The sequence below is a fragment of the Convolutriloba macropyga genome, chromosome 1 (assembly GCF_964194025.1).
Source record: "Convolutriloba macropyga chromosome 1, txConMacr16.3, whole genome shotgun sequence".
NCBI classification, from domain to species: Eukaryota; Metazoa; Xenacoelomorpha; order Acoela; family Convolutidae; genus Convolutriloba; species Convolutriloba macropyga.
The window spans coordinates 45868901-45890423 of record NC_134468.1 but is presented as its reverse complement, the minus strand read 5'-3'; the positions used below and the strand labels follow the sequence as shown (position 1 = coordinate 45890423).

General features: G+C 36.9%; 1 protein-coding gene across 3 annotated transcripts in view; it reads right to left on the bottom strand.

Annotated features, from left to right (window-relative positions):
• The window catches only part of LOC142339618 (ADP-ribosylation factor-like protein 5B), a 463878-nt gene that overhangs the window by 8350 nt on the left and 434005 nt on the right, over positions 1-21523 (bottom strand). For all 3 annotated transcript variants that reach the window (XM_075389787.1, XM_075389807.1, XM_075389798.1), the window contains exon 2: positions 29-150. In XM_075389787.1, the coding sequence (XP_075245902.1) occupies positions 29-74 (46 nt within the window). In that variant the 5' untranslated portion in view covers positions 75-150. The remainder of the gene's footprint in view (positions 1-28; positions 151-21523) is intronic.

Here is a 21523-nt window from a genome sequence, read left to right as displayed (position 1 = left end):
TAAATTCTAATATCTTCGAGACAAGTACCTCTTCCAGAGAAGTAACTCCACAGACGGGATAAAACGTAACCCATGGAGGTCAAAATAATAACAACAACCGCGCTGAAAAACTGATCACATCTTCATTTCCCTTGCAACACTGGCATTTCTGAAAGCAAACTAGAGTAACAAAACCCACTAACGTCGGACTAATTGCTCAACAAAGGAAGCAGAGAAAAATTTAATTCGCTTTTGAAGTAATGGAAATAAAGAAATTGTAGTTATCCGAACTGTGGTATATACAGATTTGATCGCATAGAACTGATGAAAGCAGTATGAATAGAACGCATCAGATTACATACGCTTGTTTGTAAATGATGTTGCAAAATATCTATCGAAAATGGGATCTATTGTCCCCCCCCCCACAGTTTCAAATTATACGTTATATAGCGCGTTAGTACTTGGAATTGAAATTTCTTTCAACTGTCCTAAATAACTCGAAAGACCTTCGTTGCTTAGCCTAGAGGAAGCGTGGTTATCGGAAACGCCCATCTTCCAAGAAAAGAAAGAAAGCACAAGTAGAAAGTGAGCCAATGAAGACTTGAGGTTAGTTCATTGTTTTCTGCGTCCCTGAGACTTAAGTGTTTAAAGGGCAACGAGATCTCGACTTCGGGACTTGACTTTGAAATGCCTCCGAGATCCAACTCCATTAGGGACCGATGCGTTCATTGCGCACTGCAGGTCAGAGATGATGGACATGGAGCTTTACAATGCCATAGGTGTGACTTCTGGTTCCACCTAAAATGTACTTCTGTTCCAGCAGCCCTGTTAACTACCGAGGTGAGCTACAACAGCTTGAAAGATTTCAAAAGAAAGTAGTCACATGGATCCTTGGACATAAAGTCATGCCGTATCCAAATCAACTGAGACCTCTTAACATACTACCACTACCAATGTTCATGCAACTAAATGACATTCTACCTTTATCGAAATTGACAGAAGACGATAGCTTTTTACCAATGCTGAAACAAAATTCAGAAAAAGGGAGAACAAATGAATTATTCAAGCTCCCGAAAACCAGAACTGAAAAGGCTAGAAATGATTTCTTTTTCAGTACATGCAGACTAGCAAATCGAATAGAAAAATACATTGAATTTAATACGAAAAAGGCCTTAAAAATCGAGTTTTAAATTTCATGTGGAAGTTTGTAAACGAGCAATTCGACGAAAATAACATCTGTAGCTGGCATCTATGCTGTGACTGTCAGATCTGCGGAAATAATAGGACAATTTTCTAAGACGACGACTGGGACGAAAATCCCCTCAGTGAAAACTGTAAATCCCCAACAACAACAACAACAAAAACAACTTACTTGAAAAAAGTTCAAGGATTGGTTTGGCTTTGTAAGTCTTGTGAAACTCCAGCTAAAGAAGGACTCTCTATGTCATCTCCCAAAATTGACGAACTCCGGAAACTTCGTGAAAGCGTTAACGAGCTGAAGAAGAATTTCGTATCCATTAACGAGATCAAACGTGAATTGACGGAGATAAAATCCTTGGTCAATTCGTCTTCATTGGAGACCAACAACATCAAAGTTGAACTGTCGAAACCCAAGCCTCACCCACCTGGACCACCTGGGTGACACCAAAACTTCTCGAAAACTCCATTTCCGACCACTCAATACTAGTATTTGGTCCCGATTTAAAAAGCATTGTCAATTGAAAACTTTCTTACGAACGTGTTCGAACTCTGAGTTCATTGTCAGGTTATAAACAACACAAAAAGCTAAAATGAAAAGTCAGAACTTAAAATGCAGATCACTAAAATCACTCATTCAAGGAAATTTAAAACGAAATGTTTCATATCTACAATCGTATCTACAAATATATATTTTCGATTTGAAGTAGCAGATGCATATCGACATGTTTTTTATTAAAAAACTTACATATATTGCTCTAAACTTACTTTGGTTTGGTTCAATTGTAAAGTTGCAAATTTCGTTTTATTACTTGTCTTTCTTTCAAAATGGATCTTCATCTCCAAACTAAGCTTTCAGTGTCAATTCTAGTGTTCGTTATTCGTCACTCGTGTTGATGCCTGGTTTCAGTGTTCTTATATAGAGCGCCTCTAGTGTCATTATTTTATATTGTGTGCTACATTGCTATAATATCTTCCACTGGAAAGCTGTTTTATCACAGTTGCACTCGATTGCATGTACTCCCATCGGTGAGTCCGCCTTGGCATGCTCTACAACCCTTGTGGTATTATGTCAGCCTGTCGGCCCTACATAGATGGATTTGCATCCATTACAAGTGAGATCATATTCGAACTCGAAAGACTGGAAAAAGATCTTTCTACAGATAAAAATATGATTGAAAAGTAGATCCGTCCATTTGCTCCATCGAAGACGTCCACCAAATTGGCAAGTTCACTCCCGATCATAAGCCCAGAGCAATAGTAATAACTTTCCAAAGTCAATAGGACAAACGGATGGCCCTGTCCAAGTCTTATATGCTGAACAAAACCAAGTTCTTTCTAAAACCAAAGCTAACTCCAGAAAAATGAGCCCTGGAGAAACAACTGCTCAATTTGCGTTTCAAGCTATCAAATTTAGGCATCCCCAAACACGAGATGAAAAACTTGAACTTGAAACTTTGTCATGGGAACACGGTTTTGGACCACTCCAAAGCCCCAGATGTTCTATCAAAGCAAATTAAAGACAATTTACTAGCTAATGACTATTACGTTTGTATTCTTCTTCCGAACTGTCGAGGAATGCTATCGCTAGAAAAACGATCTGGCCTCGCACTCCTCCTGCATAAACACGAAACACACTTTGCTTTTCTCACCGAGACATGGCTAGATACGACGCTTGAAAACAGCGACTTGTCAGCTGAGGGATCATTTTCAGTTGTTGGAAGACAAGACCGCATACAAGGTCAACATGGCGGGGCTCTGATTTTGTAGAACACCTCCAAACACATCATGTGAGGAGTTCGTTGGCAATTCTGTCATAAGCAACGTCGACTTTTGTACTGCAGCCTTGGTCAAAATTGACGATTGTCTCGTCCTTTTCATTTTGGTCGACCTGCCCCCACAAGGTAGTCAATATGAGGTCACAACTACATCCTTGGCTAGCGTTCTACAACATGGCTCGACATTTCTGCTAATTTTTAATGAAAAGTGTGCATTTGAATACCGCCATAAATGCCTTCTTGATGATATTAAATTTCCGAAAATTGATTGGTCGACTTCCAGCTCTTCATCTGCGAGAGAAACCAGCTTTTTAAACATTTTGGATGACTATGAATTGCGTCATACTATTCTCAGCTCCACGCACATCCGTAGCAGCTCACTCGACAAAATTCTCGTCCCCTCATCTATCACCAGCTGTTTTGACTGCCACGTCCTTCCACTCACTCGGTTCTCAGATCATGCTGCCATATCAGCAAAGATATACACGAAGTCCTCACCCTCCTCTATAAGAATCCGAAATTATGCTTTTGCTGAGCCACGCATTGTCCCTTTCTGCTCACTATGGATCACTTACATCTTCTTCAACTATCCTTCTGCGGACACGGTCGCCGATTTATATCACCATCTGCAAGTTAGTGTCAAACAGTCTTTTCGGAGCGTAACCAGAAAAAGGGCGACCCTGCCAACCTACTACTCATCCCATACTGTGCATACATGGGATAAACTGGCAACTAGCACGAGAAAGTATCATTCTGGTCATTTTGTCGAGCGGAACCTTGAGGACACCCTTGAGAAATCTTTGGAATTAGACAAGGTGCTCTACATATCTGGGAAAGTTACTTCCAACCTAGATTCTTGCTTCAAATTCATCAAAAGCTTCAAGGATAAAAGTTTTCCCATCTAACGTTATCCGATACATTGAAACTCGGTTCTTGGATTGACGTTGCAAATGCTTTCAATGATTTATTTGTTTCAAATTTCAACACGAACTCGTGCAAAACAAGGATACCAGATGACAGCCACAGTCCTATTTGCTCCAATGATTTCTGTGGTTCATTTGTTGACTCCAATACTTTTCATTTAATTATAAACAGCACCGCTTGCACTTATGAGACCCATGATGACTTCCCGAATAGACTATTGAAGAAATGCTCTGGTCTTTTTGAAACGTTGTTCCGGATCGTCTTCAACTGCGTAATCATGAACTGCCAATTCCCCAAAATATGGAAGTCTTCAATTATTAAACCTATTCACACAGGAGCTTGCCGGAATGACATCACCATTTACCGTCCAATTAGTCTGCTGCCAAAGATCTATTTGATATTTGAAAAGTGACTCCACAAGTTTCTTATTGATCTACTCAAGAGTAAAATTTATCCGAGACAGTATGGTTTCCAGTCTAAGAAATCTACGAGTTGTCAGCTTCTAGAATACGTCAACTATCTCTATTTCAGCTAGGTATGGACTTGTAAAACTGTATGGACTCGAGTTTTTGTTTCCTTCTTTGAAAGTTATCTTCTCGGAAGATTTTAAGCAGTACGAATCAACGGGTTTTCTTCGATGCACACAAGAGTTTTGAGTGAGTTCAGTACTTGGGCCCCTGATCTTCTTGGTATTCATCAACAACCTGCAGTGTATTCTTTTGGACAGTATTTTGTGGCTATATGCCGATGGCACGCAACTAGTTTTCAACTCCTTGAATTTCAATGATGATCTCGTACGTTTCTGCATTTGGAATCAAGCTAACGGGATGTTAGTCAACAAGAAAAAGAGCCTATGTATTTCTTGTGGGACTGTCGAGCTCATGTTAGAGTTTACCAACATCACAATTCCACAACAAGTGTGCGTGAGGGCTCTCGGAGTTTAAGTCAACAGGAAGTTAAAATGGAATACACACACTCAATGTTAAATCACCAACAGCCGCAGAGCTTTCTACAAGCTTAAAATTATTATTATTCCTTGGAGCACTCAATCACATATCAAGTACAAGCTCTACGTCGCCTATGTTGTTCCAATACTCATGTATGGTTATCAAATTTGTTGTTTTTAACTTGCAGACCTCAGGGCTTTCGAGAATATCCAAAAGTGCTTGAGATGGGTTTACGAGAGTTCTAGGAACTACTTGGACACTCTTCTCATACATAAAAAATATAGATGGCCTCTCGAATCCAAGTTGAGGACTGCCGACTCTTCAAGTTCTTGGCCCAAAGGAAGCTATTGAGCGGCTTCTGTGATAATGTTGAAGTTCTATCTATTGGTGTGACGAGAAGACGGAGAAACAAGTTAGAACTCAAACGTAAAGTAGCCCCTGGATCTTTATGCGAACGGTCCATCAACATGATCAACTTTTTCTATCGTCATGGGATAATCGGTGATGACTACTTCAAGATCAACAAGATTGTTGAACATTTTGAATCCATCATCTCATGTTTCAATCCCCGTTTTTGATTCTCATAGTTTGTTGCTCATTGTTTGTTGCCATTGCCCCACTTATACGAGCTTTGTAAATTTTAAATAGTAGAAATGAATTTCATTGATTTTTATTTATCGGCCCTTAATCGGGATTTAAGTATTTCTCTCTCTCTCTCTTTACGGAAAAGATAGCAGGTGCGCCTGGGGGCGTAAAATTTAAAAGCCACTACGCGGGGGGGGGGGTTAGGGTCAGGGGCAGAATAAAATTTTACAAATCCTTCACTCTAAATGTTTACAAATGGTTCACTTCATTGGTTCACCGTAAATTGACCTTCTTAGCTCGTACAACGCGTAATATTGAAGACTTGTTAAAAGAATCTAAGAAATCGATCAACGGTGAGCTATTATAATCTCAAGTAGAAGTAATCTCCAAGAATTTGAAAACAAAACCATGCAAAGAAATGAAAAAAGAACACCGATTTCCTCTGATACACATAAGAATAAAATGCAAATGGTAAAAGAGGCAATGTAAAGTTAGGAACATCACATTATGAACAATTATAAAATCAATAAATTACTTAAATAAAAATTTGACCTTAAATTAATAAAAATGGCCTGAAATGCCAGCATAAAGTGATCTCACAATTTTGTATATACATCATGTATATTAAAACTAAAAAGTAAAATCTAATGCTCTCAACGTCATGTTTCATATCAGTTACTTTTGGGTCCTTCAAAACTTCTTTTCAAAAAGATTTTTTAAATTCTTTTTTTAAGGAAGCTTTCGATGTTGTTCTCAGTCTAATATTAAAAGGCAGACGATTAAAAATTGGAATGGTTTGGGCACTAAAAGAATCAGTAATTTTTTTCTTATATCGAACGTTATTTTTTTGACCTGCCATATTTTTTTATTCTCATGGTAGAAAGAGGTTAAATTTTATATGCTGGAAGATCGTTGGTGAGTAAGCGGAAAGAATATTTTGAGCAATGATTTTTGAAGAGAAAAGAGACTGGAAAAATTTTGTTGCCAAGTTTTCGAGCTGTGAACAGGTTGTTTTGTCTCCTATTAAAATTGATTTTTTTCCCCAATTCAATTGTTTTTCTAAAGTTGTGAGTAATGATTTTTGCAACCCTATCAAAATCAAAGTGGAATAATGTAGATGACTTACTACTATTGGGGTTAAGTAATAAGATTTTTGTTTTCTCTGTTAATCTTTTACTAAGTGAATTCAAAACTTTTATTCCACAAGACGTTCTTTGAAGATTTTTTAAATCATTTCTCCATCACAATAATTTGTTATCAATAAATACGCCACGAAAGCTCACACTATTTAATTTTGCTATTTTTCCGTTGTCGACTCTTAGAACAGTATTTGTTAACCTCTCTCTGGTACTGAACACAATATTTTATGTTTTTTGTTAGTTCACCACTAACTACGACTTTGCAAAAAAAAAAATCGATAATTTTGAGATGTTATTTTCGAGTTTTGTTTTTGACGATATTTCATCAGTGTCGGATGTAAAGAAAAGTGTCATCTGCATACTGGAGGACTGTCCAATCTTTTTCCACAATCTTTGCCAAATCACTGACGTAAATATTAAATAATAGAGGTCCTAAAATAGTACCTTGTGAAACTCTTCTTTTCAAATTTATCCAATCTGATTCAATTTCATTTAGGACAACTCGTGCGTTCTTTCACTCAAACAATTTTCCAAAAAATTGGTAGCATGTTCGACATAACCTATGTTTTCAAGTCTCTGTAACAGTATTTTCTGATCTATAGAATCAACCAACTTTGAAAGATCTAAAAACGCACCTATAGCTTTTCTTTTTGTTGAGTTCTAATCTTATTTGTTCTGTTGATTTCAGGATAGCATCAATTGTTGAAATTTGTTTTCTATAACCAAATTGAATAATAGACAATAATTGCTCCCTTTCTAGGAAACTTGTGAATTGTGAACTGAAGCCTTTTTCAAAAAATTTTTGACGAAGCAGAACTGACAGAAATAAGTCTATAAATGAGTGTGTCTTCGGGATTTCCTTTTTTGAAATGTGGAGTTACATAAGCTTTTTTAAGATCTTCTGGAAAATTTCTTTCTGTGATGAACTGATTAATGAGATAACATAGTGATTCCGCCAGCGCTGCTTTAGCATCTTTTATTGCTGAAAATTGTTTTTCCAGAGGACCGAGTGGTTTATTTGTGTGCAATGGATATGTGAGCACATTTTTCTCCGTGTTTGTTATAGACCGGAATTTGAAACACTTTCTTGGAGCAGTTTTAGGAGGGATGCTGTTTGGTTGTTGCAAGCCAATGCATTCTTCTAGAGTAGAAAATCTGTAATTTAGAACAATTGCAAATTCTACATACTTTGTTATCTTATTACCAAAAAGGTTTAATAAAGATTGAGTTCATGGTTGAATCTATTATTTATCACGAAGATCTTGAATGAAGTTTCATCTGGCTTTTTTCACTGCTTAACTTCATAAAACTTGAGAGAATTTGTTTTTCTCTTTGACGAAATAAATCGTTTTTAAATTCTTCGTCGCTATTTCTTGAATTTTTGTCTCACATAGCCCTTTTTCTTGAAGCAAAAATTTTGTTTTGTCTTTTTTAATATAACACACTTTAATTGGAGCTGGTAGTGCTAATGTTTTTCCAATAATTGTTTGAAATTTTAATAACATCATATCTGCCGTAAATCCCGTCATAGAAAATATACTGAAATGGATACTGAAGTCACATTAAAGCAATCGGAACCGCTTAGTGACCTGAAAACTGTTACCACTTAGTCTCTATGTAGAAATGCACGATCTTTTGCTTCTATTATCCACTATTCCAGAGGATTATGATGTAGCCATAAACGATATTGACAAAGCAGTAAAATCAACACGTCAGAATAAACGGCGTTAATATCGAATCTCAAAAGCAAGAAAGAACAAAACTAATAATAACTTTTTCAGAAGAACAAAATTGCTCTTCAACTACGTCTCTAGAGTTGCGAATGATTAAGAAAAGAACCTAAACCAATTTACCCTACAGAAAAAACACTGGAATTTTTTCAAAAACCATTATAGGAAGAGAATAAATAAACATGGAGAGTGATTTGCACATCTCGAAACTGCAACATACTAAAGAAGATAAAACTGATCTGAACTTTAAATTGGGTGGAAACCCAGGCCTCTTACTGTCTTACTCTAAAACCTGCACTACTACTACTACTACTACTACTACTACTACTACTACTACTACTACTACTACTGCTACCACTACTACTACTACTACTACTACTACTACTACTACTACTACTGCTACTACTACTACTGCTACTACTACTACTACTACTACTACTACTACTTTTATTATTATTATTATTATTACTACTACTACTACTACTACTGCTACTACTACTACTACTACTACTACTACTACTACTATTATTATTATTATTACTACTACTACAACTACTAATACTACTACTACTACTACTACTACTACTACTTTTACTACTACTACTACTACTACTATTATTATTATTATTACTACTACTACTACTACTACTACTACTACTACTACTACCACTACTACTACTACTACTACTACTACTACTACTACTACTACTACTACTACTACTACTACTACTACTACTACTACTACTACTACTACTGCTGCTGCTGCTGCTACTACTACTACTACTACTACTACTACTACTACTACTACTACTACTGCTACTACTACTACTACTACTACTACTACTACTACTACTGCTGCTGCTGCTGCCGCCGCTGCTGCTGCTGCTGCTGCTACTACTACTACTACCCCTACCTAATCTTTCAAAAAAACCCGCCTTCAATCAAAATACTGGAATATCTTTTCGTTGCGGATAGGGGAAGATCTTTAAACCTGAAGACCCTGCTAAGAAGTAAGAACAAGTGTTTCAACTGTCACGGCCCAAAACCATATCTCTGCCCAAAGCTGAACTAAAACAACAATCCATAAATGCAATAAAATAGGAGAAAGAGCTTGGTATCTAAAAAATACTAGAAATAAGAGCATATTGAATAAGAACGAGATTCGTTCACTTGAGTTAGCTAGTGCAAAGGGAGGATCAAGCTGGTTGAACGCTATGCCATGGAAGCGATTTAATTTTGACCACACGAGAAGCGAGTTTTGGGATGGCATTGCCCTTCAATACCGCTGGGACCCAGCGAAGATGCCATCACTATGAGCATGAAAACTTCAGTTTGGCACATATGATCTCCACTCTCCGAAAAGAGGTTACACCCACATGAGAACTTCGCAATTCCTTTTAGAACTTGTTGAGTGATGTCTGCCATGATGTCGAGAATGAACCTCATCTTCAGCCGCTGCAAGGGGAAACCCTTGCTCTTAAATCAACGAGAGGTGATGATGATGCAAGATTAGATATCAAGGCCAACAGACTCAGGGGATCGAGGTTCAACAAAAACCTATTTTGATTTGAAAGTTTCAGCCCATTGGCAAAATAATGCCCTGAAAGCAGTAGCGAAGCTTACAATTACTATAAATCTGTTAAAATCAAATGGACCAAAGAATAACTGAGGTTGAGAAAGCAACATTTTGTCCTCTTGACTTCGCATGAACTGGTGGACCTGGCCCATCAGCTTCAAAAGAGCTAAAACAATTGGCTTTGAAGCTCTCTGTCTGAAAAGAAAACAACTACGCTGGTATTATTTTATATCATATCTAAGGACAAAAATCAACTTTACTCTCCTAAGTAAATCCATCCCCGTAATCACTTAGTAACTTTAAAACTGTTACCACTGAGTCTTTATGTAGAAAAGCACGGTCTTTTGGTTCTATTATCCACTATTCGAGGGGTTTATGATCTAGTTATAACCGAGATTGCCAAAGCAGTAGAAACAACACGTCAGGCTGAACGGATTGAAAATCGAATCTCAAAAACGAGAAATAACAAAACTAACAATAACTTTTTTAGAAGAACGAAATTGCTTTCAACTACGTTTCTAGAGTTGCGAATGATTATGGAAAGACCCTAAATAAAATTACCCTACAGAAAATATACTGGAATTTTTTCGCAAAACATTATGTGGAAGCGAATAAATAAACATGGAGAGTGATTTGCACATCTCGAAATTGCAACATACTAAAGAAGATAAAACTGATCTGAACTTTAAATTGGGTGGAAACCCAGGCCTCTTACTGTCTTACTCTAAAACCTGCACTACTACTACTACTACTACTACTACTACTACTACTACTACTACTACTACCACTACTACTACTACTACTACTACTACTACTACTACTACTACTACTACTACTACTACTACTACTACTACTGCTGCTGCTGCTGCTACTACTACTACTACTACTACTACTACTACTACTGCTACTACTACTACTACTACTACTACTACTACTGCTGCTGCTGCTGCTGCCGCCGCTGCTGCTGCTGCTGCTGCTACTACTACTACTACCCCTACCTAATCTTTCAAAAAAACCCGCCTTCAATCAAAATACTGGAATATCTTTTCGTTGCGGATAGGGGAAGATCTTTAAACCTGAAGACCCTGCTAAGAAGTAAGAACAAGTGTTTCAACTGTCACGGCCCAAAACCATATCTCTGCCCAAAGCTGAACTAAAACAACAATCCATAAATGCAATAAAATAGGAGAAAGAGCTTGGTATCTAAAAAATACTAGAAATAAGAGCATATTGAATAAGAACGAGATTCGTTCACTTGAGTTAGCTAGTGCAAAGGGAGGATCAAGCTGGTTGAACGCTATGCCATGGAAGCGATTTAATTTTGACCACACGAGAAGCGAGTTTTGGGATGGCATTGCCCTTCAATACCGCTGGGACCCAGCGAAGATGCCATCACTATGAGCATGAAAACTTCAGTTTGGCACATATGATCTCCACTCTCCGAAAAGAGGTTACACCCACATGAGAACTTCGCAATTCCTTTTAGAACTTGTTGAGTGATGTCTGCCATGAAGTCGAGAATGAACCTCATCTTCAGCCGCTGCAAGGGGAAACCCTTGCTCTTAAATCAACGAGAGGTGATGATGATGCAAGATTAGATATCAAGGCCAACAGACTCAGGGAATCGAGGTTCAACAAAAACCTATTTTGATTTGAAAGTTTCAGCCCATTGGCAATATAATGCCCTGAAAGCAGTAGCGAAGCTTACAATTACTATAAATCTGTTAAAATCAAATGGACCAAAGAATAACTGAGGTTGAGAAAGCAACATTTTGTCCTCTTGACTTCGCATGAACTGGTGGACCTGGCCCATCAGCTTCAAAAGAGCTAAAACAATTGGCTTTGAAGCTCTCTGTCTGAAAAGAAAACAACTACGCTGGTATTATTTTATATCATATCTAAGGACAAAAATCAACTTTACTCTCCTAAGTAAATCCAACCCCGCAATCGCTTAGTGACTTTAAAACTGTTACCACTGAGTCTTTATGTAGAAAAGCACGGTCTTTTGGTTCTATTATCCACTATTCGAGGGGTTTATGATCTAGTTATAACCGAGATTGCCAAAGCAGTAGAAACAACACGTCAGGCTGAACGGATTGAAAATCGAATCTCAAAAACGAGAAATAACAAAACTAACAATAAATTTTTTAGAAGAACGAAATTGCTTTCAACTACGTTTCTAGAGTTGCGAATGATTATGGAAAGACCCTAAATCAAATTACCCTACAGAAAATATACTGGAATTTTTTTGCAAACCATTATGTGGAAGCGAATAAATGAATATGGATAGCGATTTGCAGATCTGGAAACTGCAACATACTAAAGAAGATAAAAGTGATCTGAACTGTAAATAGGGTGGAAACCAAAGAATCTTACTCTAAACCCTGCACTACTACTACCAGTGTTTTTACTACTACTACTACTACTACTACTACTACCACTACTACTACTACTACTACTACTACTACTACTACTACTACTACTACTACTACTACTACTACTACTACTACTACTACTACTAGTACTACTACTACTACTACTACTACTACTACTACTACTACTACTACTACTACTACTACAACTACTACTACTACTACTACTACTACTACTACTACTACTACTACTACTACTACTACTACTACTACTATTACCTAATCTATTAAAGAATCTCCCCTTCAATCAAAAAACCGGAATAACTTTTCAGTGCCGATAAAGTAGCGTGACTTGAACATCTTTAAACCTGAAGACCGTTTCAAAAATAAGAACAATTGGTGCAACTGCCACTTCCCTTAACCGTATCTCTGCCCGAAGCCGAACAAAAACAACAATTCATAAATGCAATAAAAAAGGAGAAAGAGCTTGGTATCAAAAAAAGACTAGAATGAAGAGCAAATTGGATAAGAACTGGATTAGTTCACTTGAGCTAGCTAGCGAAAAGGGATCATCAAGATGGTTGAACGCTTCTCCATTCAAGCGAATTAATTTTGACCACACGAAAAGCGAGTTTCGTGATGGCATTGCCCTTCACTACCGCTGAGATCCAGCAAAGATGCCATCACTATGCGCATGAAAACCTCACTGTGGCAGAAACCCTCCACTGTCCGAAAAAAGGATACACCCACACGAGAACTTCGCGATTCCTTTCAAAACTTGTTAAGTGATGTCTGTCATGATGTCGAGATCGATTCTCTTCTTCAGCAGTTGCAAACTTTTGTTCTTAAATCAACGACAAGTGATCATGATGCAAGATTAGATATCAAGGCCAACGGACCCAGGGAATCGAAGTTCAACAACACCTATTTTGATTTTGAAATTTTCAACCCATTGGCAAAATAGTGCCCTGAAAGGGGTAGCGAAGCCTACAATTACTATGAAGCAAATGGAACAAAGAATAACTGAGGTTGAGAAAACAACATTTCGTCCAATTGTCTTCGCATGAACTGGTGGAGCTGGCCCATCAGCTTTAAAAGCGCTGAAACAATTTGCTTTAGAGCTCTCTTGAGAAGAAGACGATGATATGATATAATATCAGCTACGCTGATATTATGTCATATCATATCTATGGACAACAATCAATTTTGCTCTCTTAAGTGAATCCATCCTCTGCCTTTGTGGGCTGAGTTTGCTCAGGCGGCGCAAAATTGTGGATGCTTCAATGGGAGCTGTGGTTGAAGAAAGGAAGTTGATAGTTTGACTCATCTACTTTTGTCATAATTATGTTTTTTTTAAATGCTGTCTCTGTTTATAAATTGTCTAGCTTATGTAGCATATATCATCATTATTTTGATAGATTTAAAAAATTCAAAATGCTTTATGAAGACTTATTGATGAGAGGGCCCCAGAGCAGCAAATTGTCACCCAGTGTTGGTTATGGGCATTTCCTAATTTACATTTTCATGTAAAAAACAGAATAGATCCAAAAAGTTGTAACTTGGCAGCCGTGTCTTATCATTTGCTGAGGTGTAGATGGAAAGATTCGTTAGGAGCGGTTCGGTCTTCAAGAACAATGGCGGATGTGTTGAACGCTCATTTCTTTGTAGCGGCCTATATGCTCGTAGGCAGGCAGTGAAAACATCTCCGGAAGACAGCATGATGAGGGCCATATGTCGTTACGGTTTCAATTTATGTGTAATCCATTTTTCCAGAGATCTACTTTATGCAAGGAATTATAGTTTTTAACTTAATATATAAGAAAGAGTGATTGGATTCAAGTTGGACTTTAAAGTGATTGGACTTTAAAACCACTTTTAAACTTTCTCTAAACCGTTTTTCTGAAACCAGTTCTTTCGGTACCACTCAGAATCGATTTGTGAGCAGCCAATTTATAAACAGAGGCGCGTGAAAAATAAAAATACCAAATTTTGCAAAATTGGTGCGTTACTGCCTTTTTGAATTTTTTTGAGCACTCACTGAAAGTAATTTTGGGGTTTGCTGTAGTGTAGGTCGACAAATATTAGCTCAAATTGCTTCATATAAGGATCATTGTAAAGCTCTTGTAATAAACTTCAACATTTGGTTTGCTAATTTTACTAAAAATAAACAATTTTGTACTGCAGAAAATTATTTAAAAAGTTAAGGTAAGTTAAGGTAATTTTACCTTAACACAGTTCAGGTAATTTTTTACCTTAACTCAAGTTAAGGTAAAGTTAAGGTAACTTTTACCTTAATTTTACCTTAACAGAGGTTTACCTTAACTGCGTTAAGGTAACTTTACCTGAACTTTTTTTAGTGTGCAGAGCTTATTTTGGTCCAGGAGAGATATAACGTTGGTGTACGTTTCCCTGCGTTCTTCTCCGACAAATCTATGGCTTTGATGTCCAGCCTAGCGTCATCGTCAACGGTAGCAGCAATACTAGTGTACGATTCACCAACGAGTGGCTTTAAATGAGGCTTGATTTTAACGTCACTACAAATTTCGTCCAGGAGGATGGCATCAGTGTCTCAAATGTGGTCGGGGCTTAAATAACTATACCCACTCTTTCCACAGCGAGGAGCAAGTGAAAGTTTTGCAATATGCGGACAATTGCTTATTGTCCTGTAGTCACAAAACATCCAATATTGCTTTAATTCCTTTGCAGGAAAACAAAAACAGAAAACTTTAAATCAAATCGTTTATCAATAAATTCAATTTGGATGCCAAAAAATGAATTTATTACGTTCCGGTATAAAAAAAGCGCAACAACTCCGCGACTGCAGTTGTAAGCAATAGTAAAACAATCAAAATCAGATTATATATTATAATATCCGTGCACTTTATGCTGTTACTGCTTTGGTTGGAGGTTTGTAAGGCACTTTACTTCTAGAATGTAAACTGAAGAAGACGTTGAAAGTCAAGCGTTTATTAAGTTTGCGAAATAAAAATATTCACGGGTTGTTACAGATTTAGACCAAATTCAATTCAAATAAAAAAATTATACCAAAAAATATTAAAAATGCAAAGATGAAAGAGTTATTTCTTAAGAGAAAGGCAGCTCGATTTTATGAGTTGAAGTTTTATTTATGGTTTTTGGTTGTGGTCATATCAATGGTTAATTTGTCTTGAGACTTTTTCCTGAAGTTCTGTAATCGGTTGGGGACTTTTGCATGGTTATTTTTCACCGCATGGGTCCTTGTTAGTTGAACTAACAAATAACAGATTTATCTGCTTGACAATTCCCTTCAAGAAACAACATTCCTTGACGTATCCAGTCAAAAACAGACTCCGTGATGATTACCATACGAATTTAGGATGCCTTTTCTTGTTCTGTTAAACTCCGGCTTGCTCTTGATTCAATCCGTTTTTATTGTTCTTAAAATTTGTGAACTTTTGGACGGTGCTTTCGTTTCGTTTTTTACAAGCAAGCATGTCATAAGTATTGTTCTCAAGGGTTACTACAAAATGTAAAAGATTGAGCAAAACATGGTTGTTACTCTACTCATGCTCTTCCGCACTCTTGTCATTAGTACCTTAGAGTTCTCCGCCTTATGTCTGTTTCAATTCAGTGGTGCTTTTATGCTTCTTTGGATAAAAAGATGAATTATGGCTTTCAAATAGTCTTCTTCATTTTCTATTCTGTATAAAATCTTTTGCGGATTTCTCGTTTTATAAAATTGTCTTTGCCTGCAGTTTGATTTTAAGAAATTCCTCCTGAACAACCTTGTCCAAATGACACAGTAACGATAAAATTTTGAATTCTTCAGAATTTTAATGGCTGTTACCCCTGAAGCAGGAACCGAACCTCATAAAATTTGGAGGACATCTGAAAGGGCGCTGTCCGTCGTTTACTTCCAGCCTCCTCTGGATGAACTTTCTTGACGTCTGTTCCATTTTAATTCTACTTCTTAGTTTTCTGATTTCTTCCTTGGAATTCTCCAGCTCCCGAGGTAAACTCTCCTGCTCATCTACCAGAACAACAAATTCCCTTGTTTCGATTTCTTCTACCTTTGTAGCCTCCTTCAACTCCTTCTCCAACAATTGACCCTTCCTCATGCAGTTTTCGCGTGCGTGTACTAGTAACCTCTTTGTCCCTAGAACTTGGCCATGTAATCTTTGAGTAATCTGCAGTTTTTCTATATGACAATTTGTTAATTCTTTTTGTTTCAAAATCTCCAACATCCTTCGCAAGTCACAAACAAAAAGTTGATCCAGCTTTGTGTCACTGAGATCTTTCTCACTTATGTCTGTTAGCGAGAAATTGTACTCCGTAATTCTTAATGTTTCCTTTCTGTAATTAAAATTTCTGTTGTTTGTTTTAAAAATTTGAAAATCGTGTACCTCTGGTTTTTTCAACTGAACAGTTAAACATCTTTTTCTGTCTAACTTAATCGCCGAATGCCTATTGTTTCTATCGTTTCCGTCGTTATCTTAGCAGTTGACGAAACAGAAAAATTAACTACCATAAACATAACCAATTTTGTGTCTTGCTCAAACAAATTTTGGATTTAATGTAATTTAAATGTATCTCCTTGATATAACAAGATTTGCTTTTGTTTCAGACGGTCTTGAAAAATAACAATGTTTCTTCAGTTATTTTCTTAGTTTCATTGAACAAGGTTCAAATAGAAATTTCCGCCTTTATCATAATGTTACCTTTTTGTGATTCACATTTTTGCTTGATCCTGTCTATGGGTTAGACCATTATTTAGGGTCACGGAATTCAAAGTCGCTTAGCCCCGGTAACACCATTTTGTTCGGTTTTTGCAGACTGATTCCTTTAACGGCTAAGACGTGGGATTTATTTGTGCTTTTTCCTTGAGGCATGTTGCACCGTCATACCAACCAATCATTTTAAGCACAGTTAGAGTATATGCAGCTCTGCACAAGTAGTATTTTAGTTTATTCTGTTTGTTCTCAGAGTAAATGAGTCTTCCTTGGTTTACCTGCCCCTCTTTGATATGTGACCTTTGAAATTTGTCCGTTCCGTCATGGCGAATTAATCCGTTTGCAGAATGTTCTCGGAGTCATTCCCAAAAACCTCTACAGGTTGTGAAAAACTCAACATGCTAACCATCTGAAAAAAATTCTTTTCAGCACTTTTTTTGTGAGTTCCACGTTTTCTGCATTTTTTCGTATCATCATTAAAAAACGTCGTTATTAGAATTTTCTTCTGAATTGTCATCCTTGAATAAAAAAGTATTTCAACTTCCGTTTTCTTGTTATTCCCGACACACTTCTTTTATAATATTGTTATTCGATAACATTTTGCGCAGTTGAAACCGTGCTTCTTTTGAAAAGTTCTTCGCATTCATTTCCTTTGGTTGTTTCCAGCAGGCTATCTAGCTTCCTGTTGTCTGGCTAATTTGGGCTCAGATATCTTATGCTTCTGTTTTTTGTGTTACTAGATATTGATTTTTTTTACACCCACGTCTTTGTGTATCATATATTTCCTACTTGACTTACTCATTGTGAGTTTCAGTACTAGGGTTAATTTGACTGCTATCCCCATGAGATCTGCTTCTTTTCTACTATTTCATTTTTTTTGGAGCGATTTCTTTAGTTTCCACATATTTGTGGTCGTCGTAAGGTCATTTTGTGTCATTCTTCGTTCAATCTTTGCCTTCTTCGTTCTTAGTTCCTTTTTGATTAGTGGTACCACTTCTAATTTTATTGTTTTGAGTCGTTCGCAGTGGATTTTTTTGTTGTTTTTTTTATTTTCATATTTTTAATAAGAAAGATGAGTTTGTTGATTATTTCACTTATTATTTTCGATCCACTATAAAAAGATTTATATGATTTTGTATGACAGGTTTATTTGTTGGGTTAAAAAATACTAAATCATGTTCTGCAAATTGGCAGAGCGCTTGATTATCCAAAAATTAGGTAAAAACGGTTATACATAGTCAAAGATTGAAATGATAATCAATACACCATCATTTATAACACAGGTAATCGGTCCAGGTTTTCTGATAATTGCGCACTTTTTTCGCAAGATTTTTTTCAATTGTGCAATTAGTACGCTCTATCATTGCTTTTTTTGCTGGTAATAAGCTGGTGTTGATGTCCTCTTAATTCCCAGCTATTCACGCAAAACTTTGCAAATATTTGACATAAAGTTAATGCCTTTGTATCTATGGAGATGTGTCAAACAGACAAATCTTGAGACTCATACGTTAACAAAGACTTTAACTACCGTTGAAACTTCTCGATTGCTCATAGGAACTAATTCACTCCAATTTCTGAACTGATCTCAAATTAGCAGAATGTATTCGTTCAGTTTTGAGTCGGGTAAATGTCCCATAATGTCCAAAGTACCTCACCAAAGAGTTGACTCGGTTTCAATTAGTCATGCTGTGTATGTGTTTCTGACCTGGTGACTTCTTTTGAATGCACAACTCGCAAGAACTTTCCATTCCGGGCCAATAGTATCGTTTCCAAACACGATTAACTGTCTTAGCCATACTGAAAGATCCGAATGTTCATGAAAATTATAATTTAGTTTAAATGAGATTTGTGACCAACTATTTGTATTAAGTTGTTAAATTTGTCAATACGTTTGCTACTCCTAATTAAACAATTTTCTAATCAAAAGCTTCTGAAATCAGACCAAAGTTTCCACAATAACCTGGACTCCTGCCATGTTTTTCGTTTGCGGACATCTGCTGATCTGAGTCGATTTTCTCAGTACGATAAGTTCGTCTGTATTTTCCTGATGTTCAACTAATTGTTCCACCGATTTCCCTAGTGCAATGGACCAGATGTTTTTGTCTTTCCTGTTTACTTGGTTCACTTGATCGCATTAGTTGTCTTCTTTTTCAGTCTGCTGAACTCTTGACAGACAATCTATGTGAGGAATCGTCCTTCCAGCTTCTTGTTTGATTTCATGATGAAGTTGTTTGGCTTTCTTTAGTATTTGTTTTAGTTGTTCTTCTTCTGTTTCACACTCTTTGCTCCAAGAAAAACGTTTCGTTTTTTGTTTAATAGCTTATGATGAGGCTCTGCTAATTGTCCAAAATATTGCATGAATTTTCTCTAATAACCCTTAGTCCCAATGTAGCTCTCAAGTCTTTTTTTTGTGGCCTTTTCATTTTACTGACTGCCATTACCTTCTCTGGATCCCCCTCTACGCTTTTATTCTGCACAATGTGTCCCAGGAAATGAATTTTCTCCTAAAAACATGCATTTTTAGCCTTCTATTGTCAAACCGCCGTTTATAAATTGTCCAAGTACAAGATGTGGACGGTTGAGATGTTCCTCAAGAGATCTACTCAAGAAGATTATGTCGTCCAGGTATACTCAAGAAATTCATATGAGAGTCCAGCCATAATCAATTCCATTATTTTTTAGAAATCGCCTGGCTCTGACGCCAAATCCATGGGCAGCCTCTTCCACTTGTACAGTCCTATTGGTGTTACAAAAGCTGTCACGCTCGGCAACTCTTCATCCAGAAATCTTTAAAAAAGATCACGATGTTAAATCGGTGTTGGAGAAGTAACAATTCCGTCTAGAGATTCAATAACGTCATTTACTCTTGGTCGCGGTTAACTGGTTTTTTGCGATTTGTTTGTTTAAACCTCTATGATCCACCATAATTCTGCAGCTGTCAGCTTTCTTTTTCACCAATATTGATTGTGCAGCCCAATACAAATTGGTTTGTTCTGTTAGCTTTGCAACCTCCGAACCTTCGAAATTTCTTTTTTTTTGTTTATCAAAGCTCATACTGCAAAAAATCTTCTGAAAGGAGTTGCACAATTGTTGCGTTTAATTTTGTGTTTGATTTTGTCACATTATCTTAAGTAATTCCAGTTTTGGGAGAACACTTGTTGATCTCTCATGGACAATTTTTGTACTTCTTTTTTCTGCTGATTATTCAGATTGGATTTTTCAGAATTTGCATGTTTTCCCAATTGAAATATTTCCAACGAATTGGTTTAATTTGATTTTTGAAAATTTCATTCACGACTAAAATTTTTTTGCTTTCGAAATAGTTTCCTTCTTTGTCTCGTATACACGGTCTCTGTCATTGATGCGTCCCATAGATTTAACAATTTTATCAAAATAGAGTCATCTTTCCTTGATACAATACAGGCGGCTATAAGCAAGCCAGTCTGCAATTAGAAATCTTCAATGGCTTCCACTTATCCTTCCATTTCCGGAATTCTTACTTCGTTTTCATCAGCTACCCTTATTCTCATCAGACATTCACTTTTACTCTGTATATAATTGTTTTCTCTTACAAAATTGTCTCTGTTGCAAGCGGTATTTAAGATTCAAATTGACTTTATATTAACTTCTGCCGTTTTAACAGAATGTTGTTCAACCTCAGTTAGTTTCGACTCTAATTGTACTTTCACTGCTGAGTTATAGGTTGGTATCTCTCGTTTTGTGTATGTTTGCAGAGCTCCCGGTTTTTATAGTTTTTCATATGTGGACCAGCTCAAAAGCGACATACTACATCACCTTTCTACGAATCAAACGCATCTGTTCCCATGAAAACTGTAATTTTGCGTTTAGACATGGATAGAACTTACACAAAAGACGCTAAAGTTCTCAGCGGTTTTATTATTGAAAGGACAGTTTCGTTTAAAGTGCTGGGAACTTCCAAATTGGAAGCAATTTGAAAAATTTTTCGATATTTGTATTTCTTGTTTACTGGCTATTCACTTGAAACCATGCCTGTCGTGTCCCCTAGACAGTTCATCTCTTGAGAAAGATCTGTCTATGAGGCTATATCTTGGCGTTGGAAAACTACCCCTATCGCTGACCCCGCGATCTTGTTGCTTTTCCCTATCACGTCTTTTGTCACCCAACGGACCCCGAGAACTGCTTCGTTCACTCAGTTGATTTTGGAAAATTTCATGTTGTGTGTCATCTACTGAGAATGGATTCATCAGCAAGGTGACGGCCTCCACTTAATCCTACTTTTCAGCCCGCCTAATAACCGCAGTGTTTGGTTTTTGCTCTTTCTCTTCTTTCCTGGTAACAGCTTTCAGATGCAACGCTTGTTCCAAAACTTTTTGGATTTTCATATCCTTGTCGCCGATTTGCTTCCTGAGATCTAACGTCACTGAATATGGTTGACTCGTTCTAACAATCTTCTCAAAACCAGACGATCTTTAAAATCTTGCGACTCAGCTGGATAAGTCTTCAAAGCCATCTGCTTTAAATATGCAGGAAAACATGTCTGTTTTTCTCTTGGTTGCTGCACGCGGCAAGCTAGTTGCGCACGGAAAACGAAAGGTGTTTCGCTAA